The sequence below is a fragment of the Lichenostomus cassidix genome, chromosome 9, assembly GCF_008360975.1.
Source record: "Lichenostomus cassidix isolate B80296 chromosome 9, HeHo_3.0, whole genome shotgun sequence".
NCBI classification, from domain to species: Eukaryota; Metazoa; Chordata; class Aves; order Passeriformes; family Meliphagidae; genus Lichenostomus; species Lichenostomus cassidix.
The window spans coordinates 4998160-5016596 of record NC_139490.1 but is presented as its reverse complement, the minus strand read 5'-3'; the positions used below and the strand labels follow the sequence as shown (position 1 = coordinate 5016596).

The 18437-nt window shown below is 37.9% G+C and overlaps 1 protein-coding gene across 8 annotated transcripts in view; it reads right to left on the bottom strand.

Moving 5' to 3' along the window:
• NLGN1 (neuroligin 1) overlaps window positions 1-18437 on the bottom strand; it is a 366576-nt gene that overhangs the window by 185089 nt on the left and 163050 nt on the right. For 5 of the 8 annotated variants that reach the window (XM_085069048.1, XM_085069047.1, XM_085069049.1 and 2 more), the window contains one exon: window positions 7739-7798. The exons of the other annotated variants lie outside the window; for them this stretch is intronic. In XM_085069048.1, the coding sequence (XP_084925174.1) occupies window positions 7739-7798 (60 nt within the window). The remainder of the gene's footprint in view (window positions 1-7738; window positions 7799-18437) is intronic. 8 annotated transcript variants of the gene reach the window in all.

Below are 18437 nucleotides of genomic sequence, written 5' to 3'. Positions count from 1 at the left end.
GTTCCCAGCAGAAATTGTACACAGTTAATTGTATGCTTGATGGTAACACAGGGGGAGACTGTCTCAGAATTCTTCTTTAATTAAAATTACATAGAATTACAGAGCACCAGCCGTGAACAGCAATGAAATGTTGGTAGCACTGGCTTGTATATCTGGAAAATAATATTGGGATATTTAGAAAAGAATGGGTGTCCTTTATCTGAGAAAGGAAGCACATATTCATGAATAAAATCTCATATATAAGGAAGTCATTCTTTGAGTAATTTCTGCCTCTAAAATACTGTTATTTTCTACTACTAATATCCTTGTAAAGATTCCAGATCAGATAGATAAAGTAAGGCCAGTTTTCAGCTCTGCCTCTGCCACATCAGAGCAAATGACATGCAGAATGAATTTTCCTCATGCTGCTTTGCCAAAGTCATCAGTCTTCAGAGGAATCCCTCCTGCAAAAGACAAATGAAGCCTCCATGTGTTTTGGGCACTAATCCAGTGCTGGAGACAGCAGGCAGGTTATGCAGTGCTCAGCTGAGGCTGCTGGGACTTTGTGCTTGGATAATACAAAATCTATGGAGCTCTTCATGGGAAGAAGGAAGATCACTGCATTTTGGTCAGAGGTTTCGTATCAATTGCAGTCTACAGCCAGAAATATTTGAAAGGTGCTAATATTCAGTTGGGAGAGTGTTGTCTAAGTACATGTGCTGTTAGCAATGGAGATTATTAAATGCTACAATCAAAGGAAGAGAGCAAAATATCAGATTTTAATCAAGAATTGATTCCTACCTTAAAATGTTCCTCCATGAAAACTCTCATCCTTTAAAACTAAGCTGGAGGAGGAATTAAGATAACACTCTGTGAGGAGAAAAATCTGTATTGGTACAAAAGTGGCAGAAAGATCCACTTTTCGAAAGTGATTATTGAAGTTAAGTGTCCAACTCAATGAAGTAAATAAGTGATACTTTTGGTACTCAGATACTTCTCAAAACCTGACCTTCCATGATACAGCTTTCATTTTTTCCTACAGGTTGAAGGAAAAAATGAAAGCTGTAGGTTGTAGCTGTAGGTTATAGGTTTTTGTGCATGTGCTGAATTGGGCTCAGGAAACTATAGTTACACTTTCTCATGCAGATTAATAATTATTCATGGATGCAGATTAATAGTTATTTGTGTTTGTAGCTCATTCTGAACCTGAAGACTTGGGGTGTAAATGTGGCATTTCTGCCAAGTGTGGATTTATAGGCTGTTTTAATTTAGTTGTGTTTTGCACTTTTTGTTGCTTTTTATTAAGTGTTGCTTTAATTAAAAACAGACACACGCATCTGTTCACAGACATGTTCAAGGATAGCACTGCTAAAAATCCTTCTCAAATTCAACTCAGTTCTGCTTTCAGTCACACAGAAGATCATTTTTGAATGCTGTGATTTGTTTGGCTTTAAACTGCTAGTTCATAAAACACCTAAGTAGACCTTATTGTACAGCAGATAATAACCTTATTTATACTACATATACATTAACTTTCTTATCATTATTTCTATTATCTCTTCTCGTCTGTACCTTTCTAATGTTTGTTGCATCTGCTTTTTATGCCTCATCTTAATTATGTTACAGACAATTTAGGAATAGGGCTATCTTTTATTCTGTGTTTGTTACATCACACAACAGGGAACCAGGTCTGACTGTGAATATCAGTCACAATTGTCACATATAACAAAACATAATTATAGCTTCAGTCATTTGAAGCTGCTGTGAATTGGCCACATGACTTAACAAGTATAATTTGCAGGCAGCAACCAAAATGGGAAAGGAAGAAAGCCTACCTGGAGACAACTTCACACAAAAAGATAATTAGTTTAGCACTGATGTCACAAGCATTGCTCTTCTAGATGACATAAAAAAATGTGACAGCTTGATGCAGATTGTTAAGTGAATCTTGGGTTTTGACCATGAAACAGCCCAAGAACAGTGGAAAACTTTTAGATTGGTTAGTGCAAAACCTGTGTGTGCCCTCCATAGAATTCTATATGGATATGTGTGTAACTCTTCCACAAGCTTGCGCCAAAAATATTTAAGTGGAGCATGATACCAATCAGTGCTGCTCTTAATCATTTTAAAGCCTTTTAACAGCATTTGACCTTTCAGTTCAAATCCATCTGATGCCTTAGAGATGCACTACCATTTAATAAACTAGTGCACTTACTGCTAATATGTAAACATCCATTAATGCCATGCTTTTAAAATGAGACATAAAACTAGATGTCCTGAGACTATTAAAGTAATTATTGAGCTTCTGTTAGGCGTTTCAGATATGTTTTCTATTTTAAAATACAGCCTACATCCATCAGGCTTCAGAAAAAGAGAATTCTCTTTGTTTGTTTTCCTGTCTGTCAAGCCAGGGGATCATTTTGTGCACTCTCAAACCCTTAACTCCCTTTACCTGAAAATTATTTGAGATCCTGATGGAGGACTATATGAATGTATATCCTAACATAAAAAAGGCCAAAGCTTTTACAGGTAAACATCTGGAGCAGATTCCCATTAGAGTAGGACCTCAATAGCCAGGTAGGCAGTCACTTTAAATTATTAAAGGGTGATGGTTAGAAATGCAAAAGCTGAAAGACTCTTCACTGTACAAGCAACGCTTGGCAGTGCTGAAAGTAAAATGAAGCCCTAAAGAGGTACTTAAATTAAAGGTCTGTCAGAATTTTATTGTGCATGTTTTCAAGTATTAATAACATCACCACAGAAATTTGACACAATTTGTGTAAAGGGAAAATATAATCAGCACAATTTAATGTGCAAGTGACATTGAAAGCTGTAGTTTGGAGTGGAAATCAGAGAAATAACGTGAATAGGTGACAGGAGGAACAGGAACCATGAATTTGCCTACGTGCATCAGTCAACAAACTCACCCAAAGTGGTGAGATCTGTGCCTCCCCAGCCTGGCTGGCACTCATGGAAGGCTATAATTGAGGCTGGAGCATGTGGTTGCTGTGCAGGGTAGACAAATGTGTTCTGCTGTTTGCTGATCTCCCAAGTCTGAAAACTCCCAGCCAGTGCCAGACAGAAGGAGTGTTGCTCCCCGTCTTTCTTGCCATGACAGCTGAAGGCAGATGAAATGCTAAGTTTGGCAACCCAGTCTATTTTAACACTAATGGAGTGATACTGGGTTCTGGAGATCCTCAATTCTGAATTGTGCTCCTTTGCTCAAATGGTGCTACAGTCTGTTAAGCATAAGAAGAGATTTGCAGATGAATTCAGCATCATTAGCAATTTAAAATTCAAGTGGATTTTTGGCTTTTTTGATTTAAAATATCTTTTGGACCAAGAGCTTCCTTCAGTCAATGATGTCCAATTGCCCATACAAGACAGAGCACCAGAATAAATTATCAGAATCATCACAGTTACAGCCTGTGAGCAAACAGCAACATCTGCTCCTAATCTGTCTCCTTTTCCACAGGAGAAATTGGGAGGGAGGAGGGAAGAGCAGAAGCATCTATCAACTACAATGCAGACCCCACTTCTGAGACATCTACTCTCAGCAACAGACATGGTGTCTGCATTCCTCAAACTCAGCATCTGTATTCTTTCTCTCTAAAAATGGAATGGCAGCATTCCTGTATTGCAGAGGGATGCTGTGAGGCTGAATACATTAAAAACTGAGCGATGCTCAAACAGCACTGGGGACTAAATAAGGGTTTAAGATTGACAGACTGATGCACCAGGCAAGGTGTGTATGATGGAGCAGAGGATGAGAATTCATTTGTGAGCACTCCTTTATGGATGTTTCATACAACACTAACTACTGAGAGGTAGTTTGGCTGGTTAATGATTTGTGTTTCCATATTTTAAGTCATGCTTAGGATTTAAGTGAATAGGAACTAAGAGTGCATAAGAGTCATTGATTTTTGTTATAGCCAAATTAAACTATTAGCTTACTAAAATTAAGACTGAGACAAGACACTGAGATTGAAGTATTTTACTTTTTAAAGTCTAAGCCTTGTTTCCAGACTGGGGAAGGTACACTTTGTGTAACTGCTGAGCAATTTGAAGCTAAATCTTGCATCTACACTAGATATTGTATACCTGAAGGTCAGCAATATAGGCAAATCCACCACTGCTATAAAAAGGAAAAATCTCCAGTGCTCACTGCTCACAAGTGTTTTTGCCACTCTTGTTTTTGCTGCCTGCTCCAGTGGCTCAATACTTACTGAAAACAGGTAAGCAATAGAAGTGCAGGCCTGGAAGGGTTAAATGGAAACAAGAATGCATCCAGACTGGGGAAAAAAGGCATTTATATATCTGACTTTTCACACATTTCACACTCATAGAATTTGAAAACACCTTCATTTTTTAAACTGCAAATTTGCAGATCATTAGCTGGTAATGTGCACCACTGCCTTTGGGTCTTTTGAAAACAAAAATGAAAAATTATCTAATTAAGCCTGGTCTACTGGTTGCAGCACACAGCAGAGATCCAAGTTTGATTACTGATTCCAGTGCTTGTGCTGGCAAGGTTTGGACCACAATACTGTGGTAGTGACAAGCAGCAGCTGATGGGAGGAGGATTATTGAACAGTGTTTTAAAATGAAATTTTCTTTTCAAACTCATATTTGAGTGGCATGACACAAAATGCTCTCCAGGCATTTGATACAAGAAGGTCTTTCTTCTTGCTATGGAAGAACTTTTTTCAGAAAGATATAGTACATTAAATAGACATGAGATCTCTGGATTTTTTAATGCAGAGACCATCCTGGGCATTTTAGAAATCCCTGGGCATTGTTTATACATCATGCATTCTGTGGTTGTATGACACAGTTGTCTTGCTCTGTGTATAGCCCCATCTCCCTAATATTCCAACTTCATCATTTATTCAGTTTAGCATTTGTTTTATTTTTTTTCCTCAGTTATTCATTTGTAGAATTTTGTACTGCCTAAAATCTACCATGCTGCAAAAAGTGAGGGCTTTGATGGAGAGGTTAGTAGAAAACTAGCCAGCTATGGTGAACTTTGGCTTTGCCTCTCTCTTTCCTGCTATTCATACCCAAATACATATGATAAGTTTGTGAACACTTCAGTTCTGCACATGCAACAAGTGCTAGAGTTTCAATACAGAGAAGCAGGTTCACAAAAATGCAGGACATCTGAACCTGCTCCTCCACTGGGAAACGCAGGGTCTCAGCAGACAGGGTTTCCATCAACCCAGCAGACATCCCAGCAGTCTTGAGTGCCTAACAATCATAAAAATTTAAATTTTCCCTGTCTCTCTGTGCCTCTCGGAAGCAGTAAAAGTCTAATTACTGCCTGCACTCTGCTATTGGCATGGAAAGGAGAACAAAACTGTCACTTGTACGCCAGAGAAAATTAATCCCAGTCCTATAAATTACAGAGATTTATTAGTGTTGTAAATGTGCTTCTTCCCCTCTAGTCTCACTGCTGTGTTCTTAGAGCCCTTCTCCTCTCTCCTGCAATTGTCAAAGTGGGAGACAGGTTTTCTCTGACATGGACACTTGTTCTCAGAAGACTGAGATCCCTCCTCTCATCTGATCCTACCTACTAAAGCATTTTCTGACAGCAACCTCTCTCTGCTGAATTTCAGCAAACTGAGGAGTCTCTTTTTAAGTCTGTCTGAGCAGAGAAGGACTCAACAAACCTGATGTTATTAGCATCTGTCTTGGCAATTATACAGCAATTTAGGAGAGCTATTAAGGCCCACTGGGTGAATATCCCAGATTTCAAATTGTTTCTTAAGACGTATTGTTAAAACAGGACAGAGTAACTTTTGCAATGGCTAATTCACTGTCACAGATCTTTGAGAACACACAAGAATGTCCCTTGGAATATTCTGTCATGGACTCATGTAAACATGTCCTGACTTCATAAAGCTAGGAGGATCTGAAATGCCATAATTAGCTCTGAAAAATGTGTGCTTTGATTTCAGCTGGGATAGAGTTAATTTTTGCACTTAGAGAACAATGGTGATCACACAGAGATTTTTCAGTTGCTGCTGGGCAGTGCTCACACTAACTCAAAGAATTCTCAGCTTCTCACCCCACCAGCAAGAGGGCTGAGGGGCATAAGGGTCAGGAGGGGACAGAGGCAGGACAGCTGAGCCCAACAGGCCAAAGGATATTCCAAATATTCCATAGCCTATGGCATCATGCTCAGCATGAGGGTCACTGCTCAGGAGCTGCTGGGCATCAAACTGGGGCTGTGAGCAATTGCTCTCTGCACCACATGTTTGGCATATTCTTATTTTTTATTGCTATTATTGTTACTATTTATTTTCATTTCTGTCATATTGAAGTTTGTTTATCTCAATTAATAATTATACTTTCATAATTCTTTCCCCAGTTCTCTCCCCCAGCCAGCTGGGGAGCAGTGAGTGACTGGCTCTGTGCTGCCTGCTGGGTTAAACCACTACACGAGAGCTTTCAAAGGAGATTTTCAATTTATCAGACTAACCTAATCTTGCAAATTTTGGACCAACTGGGCTTTCATTCATATGCTTAACATACAGATCCAGTAGAGGGTCATAAATCAGACATAAAATTGTCATAAAATCTGCTTTCAATTATTGGGTAAGAAGTTAAATGCTTATATTTGCTTTCTTCATCTTTTGTGATAAGTCTGCCTGTTTCTGTTTAACTTAAATAATCGATGTTCTGTGTGATGAAAACTTCCTAATAAGGGACCTTTCAGTTTACAACTTAATTTTCATCTTAATATCTGTCCAACTTCCCCCTACCACCCCAAATATTAACAGAGAAGGAAGCAGCAGCTCTACCAGTCCTCCATGGTAATTTGTTTTACTCATTGACCATAAAACATACAAAGTATGTGTTTAAGATTCAGAATTCTGAAGCACATCTACTTGAAGGGATGAGACTGCCGAGGAAAAGAGCCCCTTGTTACCATTTTCATAGCCCTGAAAAAATATCAAATCTGCATAGCTTCATGATCAACAGACGTAATTTATGAACAGAATAATATGCTTGACATTTCAAACTTTTGATTTTACTTGGTAATAGGGCTTTCTAAGGGTCAGCTCAAGCAGATCAGCACATTTGTATGCTTGCATAGAACAGAAGAGATCATGTTCTTGTAGTTTTAGTTTAGCTCCACAGAGCCTCACCAAAGTTGCCTCCCTTCTGGAGGGAGGTGGGGTAGCCTTTCAGTTATTTCTGTTTTTTTCATGGCAGCAAAAATGCAGAAGGGTTGGCATTTGGGGAAATTTGGTTGCTTAAGAGACACTTTTAAAGAATTTTCTGTATTTTTCCTTTTATAAACACAACATTTTATATGTTTATCAAACTGAGATCAGTCAGTGAAAAAAAAAAAGAAACATCTTTGTACTTGGTGAAATACATAGGGTTAGAAAACATGCAAAAAGGTGTACAGAGAAACTTTAAAAGAGTGTTAGTTTAAATAGTATGGACAAAATTCAGTCAAAAGGTGGGATGCAACATAGCAAAAGTCCATTTCAAGAAAACAAAAACCCTCCTTTTTAAATATTGTTACTGTTTTGTATCAAAACGTAGAACTTAACAACATTCTTTCTTTTAAAAAAATTAAAAATATATATGTATAACAACAAGCAAGAAGACAAAACACATCAAAAATGGGAATTAAAAAAAAAAACAAAAAAACTCTTCAAAAGAAGACAAGAAGTCAAAAAAAGAGGGGAGAAAAAAGATTTTCAGGGATCCTTGTCATGCAAATCAGTTTGGCGGCAAAAAATACCTTCATCTTCAGCACCGTCATTATCACCTAAATCATCTGTCTGTTTCTTTGTAAGGGGACCTAGGATTAAGAACGGAGAAAATGGAGGAAAAAAGACAATTCAAGAATATACAAGACTGAGGAAAAAAAACAGTGAATATTAAATTCCCACGGCCGTTCCAAGAAAAACATTTGCAGGGAGGGAAATCTTAGTTTATTCCAACCCATTTTTCATTAGGTTTTTTCAAACATTACAGCAGAACCTTCCCTAGGGGGTATGGCTGTTAGAAACATCTAGCACAAGAGTCAGAGAGTGTCCAGTGCTTTATTGGTTTTAAATGAAGAATCAAAGCTTGTTTACTAAAAGCATACCCCACCATAAATTGTATTTATCCACCTCATTTATTTGTTTTTTCCTGTTGCTGTTATTTGGAATAGTGGAGATAAGAACTGCCAAATTATCTCTTGCTTTTGATGCAATAAGGTGGTTAATAAAGGTCTTGACAGTTGGTTAAAACAATCTTTTCTGTCAAATGCTAATTCACATTTCGAAATTCAACCATTTAAGCTCATGCTTTGTAAAGATAAGCAGGGGTTTAATTTTTTTTGTTTGGTTTTTTGACACATTTATCACATTCTCTTTTAAATAGCACTGTAGATACCCTTGAAACCTTTGACTACCTGCTGAGATATTTGTAAAGAAACATGAAAATCCATATGTAAACCAGAAACAAGAGTGAAATCCCAGACCAACTGAAGACAATGACTTTTGCCATTGATTTCAATGGGGCCAGGGTTGAATGGAGAAAAGTTGCATTGAATTGAAATTTTAGCTTGGGCAAGACATCCAGGTTCATAATTCCTTATCTCCATAAAAGGATGGTTCTTTTCTGCCCAACACCTGTAATACTTACAAGTATTAATAAATTCATTTTATTTTTACAATGGGAAAAATACCCACTATTTTACTGAGTAATAAAAATATACACCAGAAGGAAAGTCAAAGGCCATTCTGAAAATATTTCCATGTCATATATTTCACACACTTACGCACAAACAAAAGACAGTTGGAACTCAGCATTATCTTTCCTTTTTTTTTCAGAGCTCTCTCATTTCCATGACATTCTGTAATTTGCATGCGAAAAAGCAATCAGTACGAACACAGGACTAAGTAACAAAAAAAAAAAAAGAAAAAGCCAGCCAAGCACAGAGTAGAAAACAAGAGCTTCCTCATGCATAAAATAGCAATAGACAAAAACAACAACAAAAAAAGAGATGAACAGTATGTGTTGATATTTGCAGTAGATGTAGGCAAGAGACATGCATTAAGTCTAAGCACTGTGGAGTATTAAAACATTTGTATTTAAAAAGCTCTCTGTCTCTGTTATTTGACACAATATTAGTAATTCAGCATTAAACTTATCGTTTACAGGCAAAATACCATGTATTTAAGTGATGCAGTTTTTTAAAAAAATCATATAATGCTTTTACCAGGTGCATGGATTTCAGAAACAGAAAAAAAACCATGAAGTACCATGAGACTTTAACTGTGAATGTAGGAACTGGACTGTATCATTGAAATCCAAAGCTCAATACCTTAATTCCTGCACCAGCCAGAAGTATAGTTTTTAACTCATTCTAAACACAAAACACTAGAATTATACATCATAAATAAAACACGAGCATTTTTATTGCCACACCTGCAACAATCCCTCTGTTTAGTAGAAAGGCTTGGTGATGCAAGTTTTTCCTACTGCAAGCCCTGGATATAATCTCTGCAATATTTGGTATCTGGATAATGTGTCCTGATCCAAACACACACATTCAAATGCCTCTCTGCTCCGCATTTCCATGCCTTAACAACTTCTAAAAGAATAGAATTAGAAAAATGAAAACTCTATGCAAAGAATAACAATAATTCCATGATGGGTTTTCAGCACAGAGAACAGGAAGAGTGAATTTAAGAATTGCAAGGGCTGTGTACTTAAGAATGGAGATCCATACAAGAATATATGTATTTCTATATATGCACACGCACATTTTTAGTGGCTTCTTAGATTTTGAATTTTAAAAGTCACCAGAAAGGAACAAAGTAGCATCTGGAAAGGCAAAAAATGCACATTTCTCCAAATAACTTGCATAGAGTTGGGCAATTTATTTTCTAGACAAAACCAAGACAATGCATGTTACATTTTTTTAATAGCTGGCCTTTGGGAGGTATTTTGTGTAGATCATGGCTCCAGATCTCAGCTTCAATTACAAAGTGCATCAACCCTCTCAATGTAAATGTCTGATCTCATACTATTTCTGATTTTACAATATGTGAACCATAAACGAGGCAAGGATTAAAAACAACCCTGGGTAATTTTAATGTTTATGCAGTTCTGAGGTCCTCTAAAAACATTTTAAAAGACATTACACCTTCTTCCTTATAATTATAGAATTGTTCAGGTTGGAAAAGACCCTTCAGATCTAATCCAGCTGTTAACCCAGCCCTGCCAAGTCGACACTAAGCCTTGTCCCCAGGAGCCACACTCACACGTCCTTTAAACACCTCCAGGGATGGTGACTCAACCACATCCCTGGGCAGCCTGCTGCTTGACAACTCCTTTTTGCAAAGGGGCTGACCTATTTTTAAAGTTTTCATAAATTAAACATGGCTTTTAATATAGCTCTAGATCTGTTGCACAATGCAAGGGCTCTGCTTGCCACGTCCCCCGAGCAGGGGGACTCATCCCTGTGGAGACACGTGGCAGAGCCACCAGGCACCACTCACAGAGGCTAAGAAAGAGATATTATTGCTCCCACAAGTTCACTCCAGTCTGCAAATATAATGGACAACATTCACTACACCTTCAGAGAGATTTTCTGCTGCCTGGAATTGTGATGCTCTGAGTCTAAGAAACCAAAGCAGAGTTTGGTCCTCATGCAGCAGGTGTGAAACTCCTTACATTTTATCTAAACATACAGGGGTGCTGTGAAGCTTAATTTGTATATTTAAATTTCTGGGCAATCCCTAAAAGAAGTATCAGCTCAAGATCCATTGTCTAAAAGGGAAACATTCAGCCTGGAGTACACCAAGAGGAAGCAGAACTCTCCTATGATCTGTGTTGCCTATTTAATGTCAGACACTTTCTGAAGTCATGAAAGTAGTATTAAGAGGAGCTCTGGATTGGAATTCCACCCCTTTCAGCAATAGCTCTCATTCTAAAATCAGTAAGAAATGACTTTTGCTTCTGATTCTCCAGATAACTGATTACTCTGACTAACAGCCTCGCTGTGTCTGTATGATCATAAAGAAAGATTGATGTTTTGAGTCCTCACACAGGAAAACACGCTGAAATCACAAGCAGATAAACAGAATAAAATCTTATCGCAAGAACCTGCAAAATGAAGCGGCAATAGCCTTTTTAAGTAAAAATAAATCAGAACTAAAATTGCGTAGTAGGTGTATAATTTTCAGATATTTTCTGCAGCTTTCAATTAATATTCTACCAATAGTTTATGATTTTGTAAATTAAACATATCCCTCAACTAGGTTTATTTCTTTAGCACTGACTGTTTATTCAATATATGCTTTTTTAGGGTTCTTCCATCATTTTAATATTCTTTTCAGGTAACAGAAGCTAATTTAAGATTATTGATACTAAGACATAACGGACTATGAGCCAATGAAACAAAAAAGAATATTTTACAGAATTATGATTGCCAGAAGTCTTTTGTCCTCAGTTACTTTTCACTATTCTATGTAGCCTTCTCTTCACCTTTTGTGAAGGCCCAATTAATCTGACTTTTTGAGCATTTCACTTTCAAAAATGGGCATTCAGTAAAAAAAAGAGGATTTTACTATGTTTAAGTCACAAGCCTTCAAACAGATAATGCTGCCTTACTGTGCCAGCCTCAATTCTAGCTAAAGTTTATGTAATAAATATTAAATATCAACAAAGTAATCAGGTACCATAGCTAATGGGGGGAAAAAAGGGTACTAAAGCTTCTAAAATGCTGATGCAAAGATGATTTACTTATCAAAAGACTCTCTAAGGTTTAGTCTCATTTAGTCTCATGTTGGTGCATACCCATAACTCTCATTAATGCTAATGGAAAATTAGACCCCTAAGTCACTTTAAAAAGGGGAAAAAGTGATTACTGCATTTTATGTTTCCTGAAGGCAAGGACTAGTCTTGCTACAAAAGCTGAAGAAATGCTGTGTGCAGGAGGCACTCCTAATGAAGCCTATACCAGTTTAATTTAAAAATAGTTCTTACATTATTTAAATTATTATTCAAATATTTATTCTATTTGTACTGCAATCAATGCCAAGGAGCTAACATGATGTATTTTTAAATCTTCATAGTGACTACTGTGTGCTTGCAGACGCCTTTCCTTTGCTCAAAATAAGAGAAATCACATACCTCCCGTCCAGTTAGCTAAAGAGTAATTATGCACTCAGAAATAATTAAATCCAGCCATATTAATTCTGGTTTTTATCATTCCCTTTGATGAAGGACTAAGGTACTTTAGCTCCCAAATACATTAAAGCTGATTATAAATTCTCTCTTTATGGGCTTGATTCGGCAGAAATTATCCCTGGCCTTTTGGACCTCAGGAGTGTGGGAGGCACAGAAGCTCTGGATGTCATCAGCTCCTTGGCCTGGGAAAGCTTTTCATCATCAAACCGAGTCATGTTGCAAGTTGACACCATTTTGTAAAACAACAGAGCAAATCCTCGAACTCAATAAATCAGTGCTGATGTGTACAGGCATTGTTCAGGCCAAAGGGTTCTCCTGCAGTAATGAGGGAAGTGGGGAAGGAAAAAAGGACCTTTTGCATTAGGTTAAGTAGGCTCCACGGAGCCAGCAATTCAGACATCACCATAGGAATAATTATTCTTTGAGGTGAGGTGTCTGCGTGGTGGGAAGGGGAAGAGATGAGGCTGAGGCTGAAATGATAGGTGGAGAAAAACTCCCCAAGGGGGTTGCAACACTTACTACATATTTATCTTTACACTTATCTAAGTGCCTCCAACCAGCTATTGCTTGCTATTTCTTCTTCATTAGCCCACTTCTTAATTAAGAATTGAAAATCTGTGAAGTGAAATTGCCTCACCTTTTAGGCCCTATCCTCAGTTCCAAATATAAACCAACCAATTCTTTGTTTTTTCTACCTTTTTTGTGCTACAGATTCTCCAACTAAAAAAAAACCTTGTGTTGAATTATCACAGTCTAGCAAACATTCATTGAGACACAATAACATGTTGTACCTATCTCCTGTTTTTAATTTAAAAAAATGAAGGGTTGTAATCAAAAATCTTTACACCTCAATGTTTTCTGCAAAGAAAAATCAAATCCTTATATGCTGAGATTAAAATATAACTCTCTATATATGCATATATAGAAATGTAATGACAAAATGGAAAGTCACAGCACAATAGTTATCTGATGAATAATTTTACAAAATCATCTTCTTTCATTTGAAAATTAGAAAGCTCTCAACAAAAATAAAAGAACTAGGATTTCTTAGAGAAGATAAATTTGGAAGGTATAAAAGGCAGCTGGGTCTAAGAAACAATGAAAAAAACCCCCTCTCTTTCTACTGTCATAGTTTGCTGCAACAGACAAAACAACCTTTTTATTTCTTTTTTATTTCCCTTTTTACTGTTCTGATTTCACCACACGCTCACTCCTTTCCTTGTTATTCACACACCCCCCCACTCATTAAATCCCTTTTATTTCCATATTGCACTTATTTGTAATATTCATACTTATCAGCAGGGCAAAGCCCTGGCCGACTTTGCTTTTTGATGGCAACATTTGCATTCATGTTTTAACAACAAATGATGGCACAAACCTCAGTACTTTCACATCTCACTACCTGATTTGTGATGACAATCAAGCTCTCTAATTAGAGCTGCAAGTAACTCAAATTTGCATCTGTAAGTGAGTGACAGGTACAAATTGAACCCACAAAAGGGTTGCCAACTTTCTTTGAAAATTTACATGTATAAATGCTTTGTCACTAAAGAAGCTATTCTGACACTTCAAGACTAACTCCTGCTGTGCCTTTTATAACAGCATATTGCTGAAGTGTCACACAGAAAGAATATCTAATCCCAAACCTTTTTATTCACTAGATTAATCACACTGGCTGGATCTTGATTTCCCTCAAATCTGAAGGAGTTTCATTATTGCATGCTAGGTATGTGTGAATTTAAATAAGATTAGGATCTGGGAATGTCGGGAGAGTTTCACTCTCCTGTTTCCCATTTTAGGTGCAGCTCGAAATTCTGTGTATTCTCAGAGGTGCAGCCACTTTATGCTCACATGTCCTGTGAACAGGCCCTGGTTAAATCCTGCTCCCTTGGAAATAGGTCACTCCGTAAATCCAACTCCTTTTCTAGGGGTTTTTGGCTGTTATGGAGCCATGCAGCATCACTGGGAAAGCAGGCAGGTAAGTACAGGTGGGTGGGTGAGAGAGACAAATCCAGCCCTGGAGGTATCCTGGGTGAGCTGCCTGCTGGTCTTGGGATGAACACACAGCTGGTGGACAGGGTGGGTGCAGGACAAGGAAGAAACCATCCAAGAAGAGCCAAAAAGCTGGGAATTATTCTATACATCCTAACCTCCAAGACACTCTGGTTCTAGACAATGGAAAAAAAATATGCTGGAGAGGGGAAAGGGGAGTGATATTTATTCACTTATTTTCTTTCCAGTGGAGGTAAGGAATGGAAGAGACACTCAGGATACAGGAGTGGATGTAAAACCCATCAGAACTACACATGAGAAAAAGAATGTTTCAAGTGGACCAAGACATTTCTGTCCAAGGTTGGAGCAGAGAAACAAAGCTCTTGCCTTTAGCCAGCAACATTACAGCTGGAGTGCTCCAAAGCTGAGGGATGGGCAGGTAAAAGACATGAAAAATGAAAGTTGTAAGCTGTTATATTGACATTAACATCAGCATTTACCACTGCAGTGCCACCTCACGTGCTTATGTCACAAGTTCATGCAGCTTCTCCCATTTTATTTGCATTACCAATTCCTGTTGTTTCACAGACACTGCTATTCCAGGGTGACACCCTGCTGTAAGGAAGTGAATGCAGCATTGCATGGCTGGGCTTCTCACTACCTGAGCTTTGAGATCATGAATCAATTCTCTCCCTCTACAGGTAATGCCCACAATCCAGAGCCTAACAAAGACTTATGGACATGCTTAACTTTGAGCATCTGAGTAAGTTCTCTGAAGTCAACAAGCTAAATCAAGTAATATTAAGATAGATTCACTACCATTAACAGAACTGCTCTATTTGCATCTGGGCCAGGAGGTCAACTCAGGAGTAAAAGACAAACAGACATGAGCATCCCAAATTTCTAACTTCCCTCAGTTATTCTGTAGATAAATCTAATCAACAAATAGAATTTCAATCTCTTGAACATACTACCAAAGCTCTGCAGTGAAATTAAATTTTCTTTTTATAAATGCATTGCTTCTTAGTCTGTGTGCATACAAATAAAACTCTTCACTCCTTCTCACAGCTCTCATAATCAAATTGCTTCCTAATTTTAAAGAAGATATGAACTTGTTTTAGACCACAAGCTTATAAAAATTGATCATATTTAGCTCATGGATAGAACTAAAGATTTGTAATTTTAACATCCATATTTTCAGTTCCCAAAGGAAGATTTACAATTGCCATTAACATGTCAACATTAATCTTCACTTTCCCTTGAAGATTTCTCTAGCATTGTTGTAATAACACTGAAAGTAAGGATGGAGTGAGTGCATCCTTTATATAAGGACATACAAAGACACAGCTGAAAAAACACCATCAATTCAGGTGAACTGGTAAGATTTGCTCTATTTTATTGCTGTTTTTGGGGGGGATTTGTGTTATTTTGATTCTGACAGGTAGGGTGGGTCATCTACGGCAATAAGATACTTCATGAAAGAGCATTCTCTGCAACCTCTTGACTTATATACAAAAATAACATTAGAACAATGAATATTTCACTTTTTATTTCATTGTCGCCTTCTGCTCTCAACTCAAAAAAACAACTGGATAAATAAACTCTTTAATCTTGCCCCCAAATCTCTCTCTGGAAATAAAAAAGTCCCAGAACAGCAATCTCAACAGGTGAGATCACTTTGGGAATCCTGCACAAGTAATTTCCTTTGCTAGGGACAACCCTGGCTGCTGCAAAAACCTTCTTCCTGACTAATTCTGCTAACTGCAGGGGCTGGAGCTACAGCAGTTATATGGGTTTGTTTATGGCACAGCTGAGCATACAGCCCAGCTCTCTCAAGGCCCAGTTTCACAGCCCAAATAGCAGAGCAAAATTGGTCTTCATGTAACCATGTAATTGAACATTGCAGAGAAAATGAAGTTAATTGTGCATAATATTTTCATATAGAGTTTGGAATGAAATAAGTTCTCCCACCCCTCTTCCCAGAGCCCTTCATGTCATCTGGTTTCGAGGCACATGCTTGGAGCTCTATGGAATTCACTGCAACCTGTGCAGTGTTTTACCATCTAGAAACTCACAATTCTTGCAACACAGACATCATGAATGGCATGCAAGTCTCATTTTCTCCATTTTCTGAGTGAGTCACCATCGATAAAACTCGACTCCAGCTACCTCACAGAGCTGAATTTCTTCAGAAAATTGGCAAAAGGGTGGAGAAGGGTTTGTGTTGAGCAGCTGGCTGCAATCCAGCCCTGTGGTCACAAACACTCAGCAGAGAGAGGGGCAGGCAGTTCGGAGGTAAAGCTCTCATTGATCACCTTTCCATTGCCCTTGTGCTCAGTCTGAATCACTGCATTTCTTGCCACATTTTGAGTAGCATAAAGAAAATCTGATTCTGCAGCAAGAAGCCAAGGTGGAGGTTGTGTATTCTGAGTCACTCCCAGCAGGTTAAACTGGGCAGGACTGTTCCCTCCCATTATTGAATGCCAAGGCTTGTCTCCAGCATTGGCCAGAACTTCCCAATCCAGTGCTAAGAGCTGTTCCTGGCTGATCTCCTGTGATCTCAAGGGCAGAAATAGCACTTCTGATGCTTTCCATCTATCTGCTTATATAGTCATGTCTAAATGCTTTGCAAAGCATTCACCCAACACAGTTTCTTCCTGAAAGGAGGAGGTGGATGATTTTCTTTTAGTTATATATGGCTACATAATATATGTGTACACATCTAGACAAGCAGGCTCTCCTAGGTGCCTTTTTAACACAGAGATTTCTTCTCACACTTCTTCAGCTCTGAGCATTACTGAAATAGAAACACATTAAAGAAATTAATACTGATACTAATAACCTGGTGTTCAGAACTACAGTCTTTCCATTAACTTGGATGTTAGAAAGAATAAAGATACTTCAACTCAAATGCTTCTCTACTATTTGAAGCTTTCAAAGCATCCTTTAAGACCATTTAATTTGGACAGTGGTCACCAGCTTTCAGGAACATAATTATATCTGCTCTCATTAGCACACCTTTTGACAGAATCAAAGTGAGCAGCTCTGAGAAATGGCCATGGCAGAGCTGAGGGGACAGCATTTATGTAAAAGGCTGTCAGAAGGAAAGTGCCCGGCCTCACTTATCTCCTCATATTTACATACTGTATTTTTAGAAGAGCATAATTTTAGGCAGGAAATCTCAAAACATCTCAGCGATGGAGCAGTCACAAAACCAGAACAGCACAGCCAGCACTTGAAGATTAGTGGGATCAAATACTTGTCATGAGAAAAATCATTTTCATTTTGACATGTTTTCAGTGTTAGCGAGGCACCTGTTTTGAAAGTAGAGTTGAGTCGCTCTGCATGTTATATTAAGGATTCCCAAAAGAATAGGAAAAAAACTCCTTCTACTGAATGGAGCATGAAAGGAATTCAGCACATCACTTCTGATCTAGCAGAACTCCCAGACAGGCAGTGGTACTTGGGACCACATATTTACACAGCTACTGTCGACTCCTATATGGACAGAAGGCTCAAAACCCTTCTGGTAGAAACTTTGCCTTCATGCTTCCTGTTTAATAATTGAGTATCTTAACACAGAAGCTGGTGAATAGAAAATGATCATCAAAATAAAACCGATTTTTAAAAAAAAATGTCAAGTCTGGAACTACAATATATTATTTACAAAAAGCATAGCAGATTTAAGAGCAAAATGTCAGAGTAGCCCTTGCTTCCATTTTCACAACAGCCACTTAGGTGAGAGTTGACAGGTTTGGGACAACATGACATTTCTAATTCTTTATCTGCTGACAATAACCCTGCTCTCTGGAGGAAAGCAACAAAATGCAGAGCAGACAAAGGCATAGCATTTCTCAGCATTGGACAAAAGGTAGTCTCACTTCTATTTTTATTTATTTTCCTTCTCAGAAGTCAGCTTGCTTGGGATCACAGTGTGGGCACAGTTACCAGGGGTTTAAACACTGACTAGGGGGGTAAAATGTACTTTCTTTTTCCTAACACATATTGATAAATTAAATAAACAGTATGCACTACTAAATTGCAATGATGGTCCAAGGTTTCGTGCATGGGTCCTTTTTGTAACAAAATCAGTAAATAAATGAAACAGGGGATTTTGCAAGGACTACACCCCCAGCAGTTACTTTAACTCTTTAGTGATAATTGTTAAGGTTGCTTTGTTTAAGAATAGCTCCTGGTATCTTCTGTTTACACAGACAAAAAAAGAAAAAAAAAAAAAAAGGAATATTTTTGAGACTATT